Source organism: Dreissena polymorpha, chromosome 11 (genome assembly GCF_020536995.1).
Source record: "Dreissena polymorpha isolate Duluth1 chromosome 11, UMN_Dpol_1.0, whole genome shotgun sequence".
Classification (NCBI taxonomy): domain Eukaryota; kingdom Metazoa; phylum Mollusca; class Bivalvia; order Myida; family Dreissenidae; genus Dreissena; species Dreissena polymorpha.
The window spans coordinates 15,746,264-15,762,188 of record NC_068365.1 but is presented as its reverse complement, the minus strand read 5'-3'; the positions used below and the strand labels follow the sequence as shown (position 1 = coordinate 15,762,188).

General features: G+C 36.8%; 1 protein-coding gene across 4 annotated transcripts in view; it reads right to left on the bottom strand.

Annotated features, from left to right (window-relative positions):
• Positions 1 to 15,925, bottom strand: part of LOC127850191 (FAD-dependent oxidoreductase domain-containing protein 2-like) — a 107,000-nt gene that overhangs the window by 19,012 nt on the left and 72,063 nt on the right. For all 4 annotated transcript variants that reach the window (XM_052383027.1, XM_052383024.1, XM_052383025.1 and 1 more), the window contains 2 exons: positions 6,941 to 7,071; positions 4,343 to 4,463 (listed from right to left, as the gene is read on the bottom strand). In XM_052383027.1, coding sequence (XP_052238987.1) covers positions 4,343 to 4,463; positions 6,941 to 7,071 — 252 coding nt within the window. The remainder of the gene's footprint in view (positions 1 to 4,342; positions 4,464 to 6,940; positions 7,072 to 15,925) is intronic.

Here is a 15,925-nt window from a genome sequence, read left to right as displayed (position 1 = left end):
CACTACCCCTGGTAATTGTCATAACGCTTATGCTATCGGGCGAAACCATTGTTTAATACCGGTTTACAAGGTTATTTACCCAATAACGCAAATGTAATGGTCCATTGCCCTCAAGCATGCACCCGCAATGTTTTATGATGTTAATCTCGTTGTAAAACCACATGATCGAAGTGTCCTTAGAAATCGAAAACATGTTCGAAATTTGGTAAAATAGCGCCGTAAAATATACTGTCCGAAAACTTAGAGACATAAATTACGGACGAAAACCCGTGTGCGAAAATAAAGAGTCACAAAAAATAATTATTTTTGCTAAAAAAGGGAGTGTTCGAAAACTTAGTGTGTCCGAAAACATAGAGTTATTACGGTACTAATGTACCACCTTAGATCTCTCTCATAGTGGTACACATTTACTTATCGCCCACCATATATCTCCCACATAGTGATACAAAGCTACTAATTTCCAACCTTAGATCTCCCACATAGTGGTATACAACTACTAATCTCCCATCGTACATCTCCCACATAGTGAAACAAAACTACTTATTTCCTACCATATATCTCCCACATAGTGACATGAAGCTACCAATCTCCCACCTAAGATTTCCCTCATAGTGGTACAAAGCTACCAATCTCCCACCATATATCTCCCACATAGTGATACAAAGCTACCAAACTCCCACCTTAGATCTCCCACATAGTGATACAAAGCAACTAATTTCCAACCTTAGATCTCCCACATAGTGATACAAAACTACTAATCTCCCACTTTAGATCTCCCTCATAGTGGTACAAAGCTACAAATTTCCAACCTTAGATCAACCACATAGTTGTACAAAACTACTTATTTCCCACCTTGGATCCCCCACATAGAAGTCTCCCACCTAAGATCTCCCACATAGTGATAAAAAGCTACCAACCTCCCACCTTAGATCTCACACATAGTGATACAAAGCTACCAATCTCCCACCTAAGATCTCAGACATAGTGATACAAAACTACTTATATGCAACCTTAGATCCCCCACACAGTGGTACAAAACTACCAATGTCCCACCTTAGATCTCTCTCATAGAGGTACAAAGCTACCAATGTCCCACCTTTTATATCTCACATAGAGGTACGAAGCTACCAATCTCCCACCTTAGATCTACCACATACATGTAGCAATACAAAACTACTTATCTCCCACATTACATCTCCCACATAGTGATACAAAGCTACCAATACCCCACATGAGATCTCCCACATAGTGATACAAAACTACTAATCTCCCACCTTAGATCTCCCACATAGTGATAAAAAGCTACCAATCTCCCACCTTAGATCTCCCATATAGAGATACAAAGCAACCAATCTCCCACCTTAGAACTCCCACATAGTGATACAAAACAACTTATCTCCCACCTAAGATCTCCCGCATAGTTATACAAAGCTACCAATCTCCCACCTAAGATCTCCCACATAGTGATACAAAACTACTAATGTCCCACCTTAGATCTCCCACATAGTGGTACGAAACTACCAATGTCCCACCTTAGATCTCCCACATAGTGATACAAAACTACTAATGTCACACCTTAGATCTCTCTCATAGTGGTACAAAGATACCAATGTCCCACCTTAGATTTCTCTAATAGAGGTACAAAGCTACCAATGGTCCACCTTACATCTCCCACATAGTGATACAAAGCTACCAATCTCCCACCTTAGATCTCCCACAAAGTGATACAAAACTACTTATCTCCCACCTAAGATCTCACACATAGTGATACAAAGCTACCAATCTCCCACCTAGTGATACAAAACTACTTATGTCCCACCTTAGATCTGCCACATAGTGGTACAAAACTACCAATTTCCCACCTTAGATCTCCCACATAGTGATACAAAACTACTAATGCCCCACCTTAGATCTCTCTCTTATAGGTACAAAGCTACCAATGTCCCACCTTAGATCTCTCTCATAGAGGTACAAAGCTACCAATGTCCCACCTTAGTTCTCCCACATAGAGGTACAAAGCTACCAATGTTCCACCTTAGATCTCCAACATAGAGGTACATAGCTTCCAATCTCCCATCTAAGATCTCCCACATAGTGATACAAAACTACTAATGTCCCACCTTAGATCCCCAAAATAGTAGTACAAAACTACCAATGCCCCACCTTAGATCTCCCACATAGTGATACAAAACTACCAATGTCCCACCTTAGATCTCTCTCATAGTGGTACAAAACTACCAATGTCCCACCTTAGATCTCCCACATAGTGATACAAAACTACCAATGTCCCACCTTAGATCTCCCACATAGTGATACAAAACTACCAATGTCCCACCTTAGATCTCTCTCATAGAGGTACAAAGCTACCAATGTCCCACCTTAGATCTCCAACATAGAGGTACAAAGCTACCAATGTCCCACCTTAGATCTCTCTCATAGAGGTACAAAGCTACCAATGTCCCACCTTAGATCTTCAACATAGAGGTACAAAGCTACCAATGTCCCACCTTAGATCTCCCACATAGTGGTACAAAACTACTAATCTCCCACCTTAGATCTCTCTCTTATAGGTACAAAGCTACCAATGTCCCACCTTAGATCTCTCTCATAGATGTAAAAAGCTACCAATGTCCCACCTAAGATCTCCAACATAGAGGTACAAAGCTACCAATCTCCCACCTTAGATCTCCCACATAGTGGTACAAAACTACCAATCCCCCACCTTAGATCTCCCACAAAGAGATACAACTACTACAAATCTCCCACCATATATCTCCCACATAGTGATACAAAGCTTCCAATGCCCCACATTTGATCTCCCACATAGTGATACAAAGCTACCAATGTCCCGCCTTGGTTCTCCCACATAGTGATACAAAACTACTAATTCCCCACCTTAGATCTCCAACACAGTGATACAAAGCTACCAATCTCCCACCTTAGGTGTTCAACATAGAGGTACAAAGCTACCAATGTCCCACCTTAGATCTCTCTCATAGTGGTACAAAGCTACCAATCTCCCACCTTAGATCTCCCACATAGTGATACAAAGCTACCAATGTTCCACCTTAGAACTAACTCATAGAGGTACAAAGCTACAAATGTCCCACCTTAGATCTCCCACATAGTGGTACAAAGCTACCAATCTCCCACCTTAGATCTCCAACATAGAGGTACAAAGCTACCAATGTCCCACCTTAGATCTCTAACATAGTGGTACAAAGCTACCAATGTCCAACCTTAGATCTCCAACATAGAGGTACAAAGATACCAATGTCCCACCTTAGATCTCTCTCATAGAGGTACAAAGCTACCAATCTCCCACCTTAAATCTCTCTCATAGAGTTACAAAGCTACCAATGACCCACCTTAGATCTCTCTCATATAGGCAGGGCTTGACACCAACTTTTTTTTACCTATTGACCCAAAGGACCACCAGCTTTCTGAAATAACTGGTCCTCCAAGATTTCAATTTCTATGTTATTTTACCTAAATTTCAACTTACTTTCCTGACTATAAATATCCAAAATGTACTGAGCATTTATAAAAAGAAAACTATACTTTCTACTAAATTATTTCTTACTCTCTTCATATTTTTGCTGTACTTCAAGCTTCTCTTAATTAGTATTAGGGTTTTTAGGCAGAGGTTCTTTTAGGTTTTTTAGGCAGATGTTCAACCACCCTGGAATGAAATTCCCCATTGCGAAAACTTGTAATCTTGAAAATACGCACGTTCACTCTCCGGCAATATCAAAACATATCAGCGCCCTTCAGTGTAAATTCGCTCGGTAAATAAAGTATATTCTGATGGTACTAAGATCGATAAAATGCTGATTATGGCTGCTTTTTCAAAATAATAAATACCATTTTGTTCATTTCTCCATCCAAACGCTTCAAATATTATGTTAATGTGTGTATCGATCATGGCAAGCCCGGAAACATATGGGGAGACATTTGCAAAACTCAAATCAATTTTTTGATCTGACAACAGGTTTTTGTCATCCGGGCATCTAAAAAAAATTGGAATTTCCAATATGTTGCTATTTTTATCCCAGTCTCGAGTCGGCCCATAAAATATTGATGAAATTATCAGTTTATTATGAACATATAAAGTTGTTTTATTGATAAAAACGGCTTTCCACCAGTATTTTACAATAAGCTGGCCAGGATTTTTCACTGGTCCAACGGATCAACCAAATTTCTAGTTTCACTAGTCCTTCCTATTTTTTAATGACACCAGGTCAACGGACCGCTGTTAGTGTCGAGCCCTGTAGAGGTACAAAACTACCAATCTCCCAACTTAGATCTTCCACATACAGATACAACGCTACCAATGTCCCACCTTAGATCCCCCACATAGTGGGTGGCCCATGAAAGTCGAACCCGTGACCTTGAAATCATGTGGATGAGGTTGGTGGAGCCATAGATGTGTGTGGCTGTCTCAAAGGCTGCATTTCCTCTGCCTACAGATACCAAAGACATGATGACAATTATATCACAAAGATTTATTTTTTAATCAGAGAAAAAGATCTTTTAAGATCTAGCAGACTGCATCATGAGTTAATAAACATTATTTATCCCACTTTTACAGCGAAATCGGTTGATTAAAGCCCCGTTGATTAAATTTCATCTATAATCAACGGCAAGGCTATAATCAATGGCACGAAATGACGTCATCAACTGCCGAACCGGGACTACTTTTTCCCACGCACCTCGTCACCTGTATTTGCCAAGTGCATCAATAATAAAAACAATCTCAAATGTTTGTCAATCTTAATGACCTTAAAACAAAGAAAAGTAGCAAAAAAACGTGTTTTTTTGTCATTTATTTTTATTAAAACCTCTAGTATTAGGTAAATTTAACACTATGCAAATAGGTTCTGTTGTTGTAGCTCCCCTTTGAAGAAGTCAGTTCGAGTTGCTCCCTTTTGACCGTAGAAAACAATCGTCTGGACCAAGAAATCCTGTGTTAATTTACAAGCTGTACTCGGATATGTGTCCATCTGATTTATCTTCAAAGCATCTTTCCAACCTGGCAATACGCACAAATGACACTGCATCCCAGTTGTTCTTGCGTCAACAATTGGGTGTCAACAAGCTAGGTCAGATGCTGAAGGCCATGGCAAAAGACGCCGGCTTTCTCAAGCACAAGAGAATAACGAACCACTCAGTTCGCAAATTCCTGGTCAAAAAACTTCGAAATGCAAACATTCCACCCACTGAAACCATGGCCATAACAGGGCAAAAAATGTCCAGTCCATAACCAATTATTCCAACGTATCTGTTGAACAGCAGCAAAAGTGTTCATTCTTGCTCAGTCCAGTAAATGTAACAATCCAACAGATTCCTCTTGTTCACCTTCATGCACCGAAACTATGGCCGAAATGCAGCCTAGACAACCACTGTCTACCGTCGAACAAGTTGATCTTGATGTTCGCCCCACCCAGTCACTTCACCAGCAAATGTCTTTCTCTAGTTCGAACAACTTTGCCTCACAATTCTTTGGTGCCACTTTCAACATTCAAAATGTTAATGTATATAATTAGCTTAAATCCAAGTAATCTTTGTTATTTCGTCACGAAATAACCAAATATTATAACAAAGAAGGAAATATTGTGCACCTCGTGATCGACTCGATAGTTTGATATCGAAAGTGAATTGTGTGTGGTGTTAGGCTACGTTGTAAACAAATGTAGTTCCTTGTATATAACAACTTAATGTCATATTGATATCATAAAACTTAAAGATTTGCAATTCAATATGATTAAAATTGTAATTAATAACGCTCGACACTTTGTTACAGAACGATATTCTGATTTAAAAAAATGATTATTTGATCAGCGGTTATTTTTGGAACGCGGAGTAATACACTGACCTTGGTTACACTACAGTCATTATCAAAGTACGACAAACACTCATGAAAACTTATTTTGTTTAAATAAAAAAAGTTTACTGAATAAAAAGTGGGATAAATAGAATAATAGGTTAGTGTTGATTATAGATCAGGTTTATCATGCTCGGCACGAAAACGAAAAAGCACTCGCCAAGGCTCGTGCTTTTTGTTTTCTAAGCCTCGCATGATAAACCTGATCTATAATCAACACTAACCTATTATTCTCTATATTTATAATTGTCAACATGCTATCCAGGTAATCTTGGTACAAAACAAGAGATGTGTTTGTCAGAAACACTATGCCCTCTACTGCGCCACTTTGATTTGTTTTTGTTTTTTTAATATTAACATGTTCAGATAATTTTTACAAAGGAAGAAAAAAAATTTAAAGGGATATAATAAAAAAATGATTTCCCTTGTAAAAATTATCTGTACTTGCCAAATGATAAATAGAAATTACTCCCTTTAAAGCTTATTACTTCCCTTGGATTTAATTTTTTTTACCTTTGACCTTGAAGGATGACCTTGACCTTTCACAACTCAAAATGTGCAGCTCCATGATAAAATGCATGCCAAATATCAAGTGTCTATCTTCAATATTGAAACCGTTATGGCCAATGTTTAACTTTCAGACGGACAGACTGATTGACGGACATTTCATCTGCTATATGCTACCCTACCGTGGGCATAAAAATAATGGGATACAATAAAACGACTGCCCAAACTGTTCATTTTCAGCCCTGATAATTTTAACGATGGTTGTTATATCCAAATTTGTTAGTGGTCTCAATGCATTTTTATGAACAGTTCAGTTTTGCAATCAATTAATCATTTATACCATTAACTGATGCTTAAATGTAAATTGAGTTCTCAATACTTTTATCAAATTCTAATTTGCTCTATGCTTTAGATCCTTTAATCAAAATTTTAATTGTCTCACTGCTTTAAATGCTTTAATCAAAATTTCAATTGTCTCAATGCTTTAAATGCTTTAATCAAAATTTCAATGTTCTCAATTTGTTATCAAACTGTCATAGCTTCTTTTACCAAGGATGAGAACCGTTTTCCCCTCATAGTCGTCTGTGTTCAGTGACATATCCTCGTAAGTGTCAATATATTGGCTCCCCTCAAACACGGGCGCATTCGCCTTACTCATCCCTGTAGCGATGATCAGGTGACTGCAATATTGAAAAACATTGATTCTAGTAATCATACACACAACATGGAAATCATTGATTCTAGTAATCATACACACAACATGAAAATCATTGATTCTTGTAATCATAAACACAAGCCAGACTTATATGACGTCAACAAACATAAAAAGCTATAATTTTACAATTAATCCGCAATTAAGGACAATGGGGTTTAATGCATGTGCGTAAAGCATCATCTCAGATTAGCCTGTGTATTCTGCACAGGCTGATCAGGGACAGCACTTTTATCTTGAAGGTATTTTTCATTTAAAGGAAGTCTCTTCTTAGCTTTAATCCAGTTAAGGCATAAAGAGTTTTCCCTGACATATGTCTCTAGGGCGACACTTCCTTGAATGCATTAAGCCCTATTTTACCAGAGATAGGCACATTATTCTTTTTTATTTAAAGTTGGATTAAACTTTTCCAATTCCCATAGGTTCCCATTAAAAAACTGCCAATTACCAAAGCATTGTTCTTGCCTTTCCTTTTCTATATCTTATTTAAATAATGGATCTGTCCTCTTTCAACAATTGCAAGTAAAAAGAAAGCTTCTTGCAACTTCTAAGAAAATAAACTTTGTCCACACGACAGCAACTTTTTTGACAATAGCAAACTCATAACTTCATGAAAACAACCTCTACATTTTGCAGTAATTTTCACTGTTTATAACAGTGAATTATCAGTTTTAATTCACTGATATTTCTTTCTAAATGTCACCTTCTGGGAAAGTTAACTCACAAGTTATTTTTGTAGTTTAGAACATATGTGCCCTGGTTGTAAATTTAACCATAATTTTAATTACCAACAAGGTTAAAAACGTCTTCAAATTTTGACTTGAGGGTTGGGCCTTTATGGCTTTTTTTTTAACTTATTTATTTCAGCTTGAGTGCATTTAAGTACTTTCTACTTATTCAAATATTTAAAACGTTTTGAGTCCGTTTCCTAGAACTAGAAGAAGTACTCGGTGCTTTTGGGCAAGATCTTAAGAACACTCACACAGTAGGGATTTCACCCGTGACCAGCCTTTGGATTTTAACTAAGTGGTCTTTCTGGCTTTTATGTTTGCATGTATTACAATAAGCATTTTAAAATTAGCAGGTTTTTAATGAAGATATAGAACATTATGTAATACAAATGTTATAAATTATAATGTTTGGTATTTTCCATACTTCATTTACAGCATTATATATAAAATCCAGGGCTTGCGCTAAGGGGCAACGTGAGCGACTAAGTCGCTTTTAATCTTACGCAAAAAGTTGCCTAAAATTTAAGGAATTGTAGATAAAAAGCGACTTCCAGTATCCCTCTCATCGGAATTTGTTTACATCCGGTTTTCTCGATGTCAAGGTGTGACTCAATTTTCCAATACACACTGTCGCAGCCCAGAGCGTGTCGCAATTGAGCGACAGGTAATATGAGTTAAACTCCGCCCCGATTCTCCCAACCTCCGAACTTATCTAATCAGCGATCAATATTGGTCAAGTCAGCATTAAAGTCACATGGTAGATGGCCAATCAACACTGAGTTCGCTCACACATAATATTGGGTCATTCATGCGCAGACACTGTATACTTGGAAATACACAGTTGACATTGTCGTCTGCCAACACAATAGCGGCTGATTGCAAACGTCGTATTTAAAGATAAACAAATAAAAAGGAGCCTAACAATAAACAAATTATTTCTAAGTTGATCACTTTACATTTCTACCAACTATCGATCTGAATTAACAAAAGGATGATAATAAAATAATTAGATATATGTCGATGATGTTACACCTTTCTGCCGATTATCGTTTGAAATTAAAAGGTGATAATTAAGTTGTTTTTTACCCACAAACTATGGTATTGTAAAGCAATATTGTCAATGAAATTGTATATTAATTAAGTATTTGCTAGGTTTCCGATTTTCATTTTTTTGCTGTCAAACAATATGCACAATTTGTTTCATGTGCGTAACGCGTACAATTTTTCGGAAGTTGTTTTCGGATACATTATTTTTCGTCGATTATAATTTAATTTCGAAGTTCTTTACAGAAGAAATAGAATGAAGAATGCAGATGGAATGATGCAGAAGGTGTGGTTTATCATATTTCAAATTGTATTCACATGAAATTGCAATTGGAGAGACTTTAAAAAATAACAAATAATTTTTAAGAAAGCATATGCTAAATGTCATATTTCAAACATAAATATTTATCTGGTCTGACAGTTTTATTAAGCTTATGTTATCTACTGCTTCATAAACATATTATCTTTGAAATACTTTAGTCTGTATAATATGATTTTTACATCAAAATGGATTGAATATAAGGTTAGAAAAATTTTAATTATTTATCTGTCGTGTTTATTATTACTTGGTTAATTAGTACTGCTGGAAAAATTAAGATATGCAAAAGAAATGTAATTATGTGTACTACAGTGGTATACTTCAATAATGTGATACACATATATGTGTTGTAATGCCCTACATGCAAACCCTTGTGTCCGAGTCTCTCGACTTCTCCCTAGAGTCTCCTCACTTCTCCCTAAATCAGTGTCCAGGGAGAAGTCACTTCTCCCTAAAATATCAGCCCAGCTTGAGCCCTCAGATATCCACTTTTTAAACAACCAATTATGAATATAATACTTTGTATACACATATTATTATCTTAAATAAACTGATTATTTCCAATAAACAAGAGCACCGCCTTGCGGGTGCAGACCGCTCATCTATTTTCTTTTTAAAGGTGAAGGGACTCTCAATTTCAATCACAAAGGAGGGAGGGGTGGAGTGAAGAGGTGTGTATAGTGTGGTGGTGTGGACATTTATTACATTATCTTCCAAAAATGCGAAAAAAAATGCAAAAAAACAACAATTTTTTCGGGGGGTGGGTGGATGGGGGGAGGGGATTCTTGGGTGTGATGGTTGGACGGTATTTCAAAAATAAAATTATAAAAATAAATATTTGTGTTTTTTAACCATTTCAAAAAAAAAAAAAATTGGGGGGGGGGGGGGACGGGGTGGGGGGGGGGGGTAAAGTGTGAGGGTGTGGTGGTCATTTGTGAGATGATCTTTAAAAAAAAAAAAAAAAAAGGGTTCGGGGGGGGGGGTGGTTTGGGTGGAGTCTATTGTGGTCTGTCAGGTAAGAGTAGTTTTGTCAAAGTTTCAATCAAATCTAATCATAAATAAAGAAGTTATGGCAATTTTAGCAAAATTAAATAATTTGACCTTGAGAGTCAAGGTCATTCAAAGGTCAAGGTAAAATTCAACCTGCCAGGTACAGTAACCTCATGATAGCATGAAAGTATTTGAAGTTTGAAAGCAATAGCCTTGATACTTTAGAAGTAAAGTGGATCGATACACAAAATTTAACCATATATTCAAAGTTACTAAGTCAAAAAAGGGCCATAATTCCGTAAAAATGACAACCAGAGTTATGCAACTTGTCCTTTTACTGTTGTACCCTTATGATAGTTTGCGAGTGTTCCAAGTATGAAAGCAATATCTATGATACTTTAGGGGTAAAGTGGACCTAAACACAAAACTTAACCAAATTTTCAATTTTCTAAGTATAAAAAGGGCACATAATTCTGTCAAAATGCCAGTCAGAGTTACATTACTTTGCCTGCACAGTCCCCTTATGATAGTCAGTAAGTGTTGCAAGTATGATAGCAATAGCTTTGATACTTAGGAATAAAATAGACCTAAACACAAAACTTAACCAAAATTTTCAATTTTCTAAGTATTAAAAGGGCACATAATTCTGTCGGAGTTATCTAACTTTGCCTGCCCAGTCCCCTCATAATAGTAAGTAAGTGTACCAAGTTTGAATGCAATAGCATTGATACTTTCTGAGAAAAGTGGACATAAACGCAAAACTTAACCGGACGCCAACGCTGACGCCGACGCCAAGGTGATGACCATAGCTCATAATATTTTTTTTTAAATAGATGAGCTAAAAATGACAACTTAAAATAAGACAAGGCAAGTCAGACTCAGTTCTGAATGTAGTCTCTAAAATTGCATACGTCACTCTCAGCCCTCTCCATAAATCAGCAAACAAGAAAAAATGAACGAGTTTATTACAGATACCCTAAAGATTTAATGCTTTAACCCTTTACCACTTAAATACATATTTTGATGCATTTGTAGTCCATTAGAAATTTACATTTAAAGCCACACACCTTGCCTCTGACTTTGAAATGAAATACATGTTAATCAATACATATGGATGCAATTTGAAAGTGTTCAAAATTGTCATTACAGTAGGTTTCCATGTATAGCGCTCTCCCGTGTATAGCGCGCAGGCTGTTTTTTAAATACAAAAATGGAGAAAAAAATATTTAAAGACAATAAAACCACCAAATCGGACTGAAAATGGCCGCCATTTTACTATTGCACAATCCAATATTCTGGGGCATTGGAAAGCTTAATTAAGCATTCAAAATAGGAAGCATCATTATGATTAGGAGCATGGGTTGCATAGCACTATACTTTTCTGACAATTTTGTAATTTTCTAGCAAAAGATTAACAGTCCACATGCATTTCGCGAAAAACGTGAGAAAATAAGAATTAGTGTACATCGTGCGATTTTTCCTCGGGGAAAGCATGGGCATTACCGGTGAATTTGAATGTTGCATGGGAGAAAGGGATACAGTTGTTGAGGTACACCACTGTTGAACATTCAATATTTATACACACAAAATGCAATTGCATATCTTCACGTTCTCAAGTGTCAATTAGTGTCTCAAATGTCAATTAGCTTCTTAACAAGTCATGGCACATATTACTCAATAACATCTGCCAATTACGAAGTGCAAAATGACCCCCTTTCACACCTACCGTTACTTCGCAAAAAAGACCTCGTTCGCACCTACCCTTGCTTGCTCTCCGGAATGTCGACAACAATCCCCATCGGAATTCATCAATAAAGAAGTGTAAAAACACAAACAAAGAAATGTCCGCAAGTTTATTCAAACAAATTTATTTTTGACCAAAACTTCTTCTACCGCATTTATATATACCAGTAGCGACTTCTTGTTGTTTCGACAATGGCCCCTCAGTCTGTACGATTATAGGGTGGTAGTTTTCTGGAAAAAAACATGGCGGCCATTTTGATTTTTTACGATTACACAACATATGTTTTACCAATTTAGCAGCCAGGATAGCGTTGTATCGATGTATAGCGTGCACCAGCTTTTAAATTTGAATTTTGGAGGTAAAACACTGCGCGCTATGCGTGGAAACCTACCGTAAATCTATAGCCTAGTTAGCAAGAAATTAATTATTTTTCAAACGGTACCACTTTTAAAACTGAAAGCAGGATTTCTATACTTATTCGTCTGGTTTGATATTGTTTGCACATAGCCGTTAGTGTTTTTCCAAGGCCATTTTAGCGTGGCGAAAAGCCAAGCCGCCCTCCCGAATCGCCAACGCTGACGCCGACGCCAAGGTGATGACCATAGCTCATAATATTTTTTTTTAAATAGATGTGCTAAAAATGACAACTTAAAATAAGACAAGGCAAGTCAGACTCAGTTCTGAATGTAGTCTCTAAAATTGCATACGTCACTCTCAGCCCTCTCCATAAATCAGCAAACAAGAAAAAATGAACGAGTTTATTACAGATACCCTACTTAAAGTAAAGATTTAATGCTTTAACCCTTTACCACTTAAATACATATTTTGATGCATTTGTAGTCCATTAGAAATTTACATTTAAAGCCACACACCTTGCCTCTGACTTTGAAATGAAATACATGTTAATCAATACATATGGATGCAATTTGAAAGTGTTCAAAATTGTCATTACAGTAGGTTTCCATGTATAGCGCTCTCCCGTGTATAGCGCGCATGCTGTTTTTTAAATACAAAAATGGAGAAAAAAATATTTAAAGACAATAAAACCACCAAATCGGACTGAAAATGGCCGCCATTTTACTATTGCACAATCCAATATTCTGGGGCATTGGAAAGCTTAATCAAGCATTCAAAATAGGAAGCGTCATTATGATTAGGAGCATGGGTTGCATAGCACTATACTTTTCTGACAATTTTGTAATTTTCTAGCAAAAGATTAACAGTCCACGTGCATTTCGCGAAAAACGTGAGAAAATAAGAATTAGTGTACATCGTGCGATTTTTCCTCGGGGAAAGCATGGGCATTACCGGTGAATTTGAATGTTGCATGGGAGAAAGGGATACAGTTGTTGAGGTACACCACTGTTGAACATTCAATATTTATACACACAAAATGCAATTGCATATCTTCACGTTCTCAAGTGTCAATTAGTGTCTCAAATGTCAATTAGCTTCTTAACAAGTCGTGGCACATATTACTCAATAACATCTGCCAATTACGAAGTGCAAAATGACCCCCTTTCACACCTACCGTTACTTCGCAAAAAAGACCTCGTTCGCACCTACCCTTGCTTGCTCTCCGGAATGTCGACAACAATCCCCATCGGAATTCATCAATAAAGAAGTGTAAAAACACAAACAAAGAAATGTCCGCAAGTTTATTCAAACAAATTTATTTTTGACCAAAACTTCTTCTACCGCATTTATATATACCAGTAGCGACTTCTTGTTGTTTCGACAATGGCCCCTCAGTCTGTACGATTATAGGGTGGTAGTTTTCTGGAAAAAAACATGGCGGCCATTTTGATTTTTTACGATTACACAACATATGTTTTACCAATTTAGCAGCCAGGATAGCGTTGTATCGATGTATAGCGTGCACCAGCTTTTAAATTTGAATTTTGGAGGTAAAACACTGCGCGCTATGCGTGGAAACCTACCGTAAATCTATAGCCTAGTTAGCAAGAAATTAATTATTTTTCAAACGGTACCACTTTTAAAACTGAAAGCAGGATTTCTATACTTATTCGTCTGGTTTGATGTTGTTTGCACCTAGCCGTTAGTGCTTTTCCCAGGCCATTTTAGCGTGGCGAAAAGCCAAGCCGCCCTCCCGAATCGCCACGCTGCCCTTTTCAAAGGCAAATTTCGCCACGCGCCCTTTTTTTCAAAGGCAAATTTCGCCACGCGCCCTTATCGATAACATCTTTATTGCCTTACGATCTAACTTGGTCTGCAAAATCAGCTTCCTTGATTGTCTGTGACGCTCCGATTGTGCTTGATTTACTCGAGAGACGTAAACGTCTAATCGACTATATTTAATTGAGCAGATTTAATCTATAACAGTGCTCGATTTATAGGTAGGTCTTACTGACTGCTCCAAAGCTGTGAATTAGTCATGCGTGAATAACCCCGTGTCAGTATCAATCGATAATACCTGAGGCTATGTTATACCAAGCGCACTTTTCGCTCGGCATTGTGTACTCCTCCACGATATAATCATTTCTTCGGAGACTTTTAATGAAAAACTCGATGTTATTCTCGTGGCAATCGTGCTTTGCATGCATTATTCAGTTATATCAAAACATATATTTTTACGCATAATTACATTTAAATTCACAAACAAATTTATTCTTTATCGTTTGCATCTTTAAGATAATTAGATCTTATTATTGAAATAATTACTGAGACATATACCAATTTAACAAATGCGAATCGCGTATACGCTTTAACGTTGCTATGCGCACCTGTCGCTTACATCATTTGACATTTTATCAACATGGCGGACTATACAGAATTAAATTGGGACTCGTCAAAAATGGCAAATAACGTCGTAAACGATCGAATTAACGATGAAGATTATACATTAAGAAGGAATTAATGAAATGTCTGTGATAATCAACGATGCATAAACATGTTTTAGATAGCAACAACATTATTTATTTATTTGTTATCTACTCAGTGGATGTATGTCACTGAAACGAGTGTTTGCATATTGTAAGCGATCAATTTACTCGCAATGTTATTTTAAACATCTGTCGAGATTATTGTTAGAACATGGGATAAGACAAACATGGTTTCATTTATATGTTAGTGGATCTGTGTATAATCAGATTCATATCATATATTGCTTTATTATGTTTGTACAGTTGTACAGTTTATTGAAACAGCATGGAACTTAAATGTACATTGCAAGGTAAATATATTAATATAAATCATAGTAAGTTAAATACATCTATTACCATTAAATGTGCTTGTTTATATGTTATTTTTTCCACAACTGCTTCTGATGTGTTTACATGTTTCCCCGTAATTCAGGTATTCAGGGAACGTTTTTGCCCTTTTTTGCCTAAACTGCGCGCTAAAATGCCCTTTTTGAAAGTAATGCGCCATGCCCCTTTGCCCTCCTGGGAAAAACACTAGCCGTTTTCACTTTGCTTCTTAGTGGGAAAGGGTTAATGATGATATGAATCCTGTATCTCACAGTGTACATGGACACGGGATTCATTGGCCTCAAACGTGAGCAAAAACTGTAAATATTCACTTAACGTCATTTTTGGTTGTAGGTTTCTTACATTTATTATCTTTCAATATTAATCTGCATGTTCCACAATACTAAAAGACAACCAATTTACAGCAGTTTGAAACTGCAGTTGCAAGATTTATTAAAGAAAATCAACATGCAGACAAGGTTTTTGTGTACAGGTTTTGTTGTGAAATTCATCCCAAGACAGTCTGATGTATATCATTACAGACCATTGGCTGTTTATGCCAGCTAATTAAAGGCAGCTTAAGTGGCATTAAGAATATCTCCCAAAGAAGAATACCTCCCAAAGAAAAACAAAATATTGAAAATCTATTGACCACAGTCCATTATAGAGCCACAATATCAATTTGAGACACACTCTGGGATAATTGGGCTAAATGCATGTGCATGCAGTTTTCACAGGCTTTATAATTGACAACACTGTCCACATAGATAGACTGGATTATAATT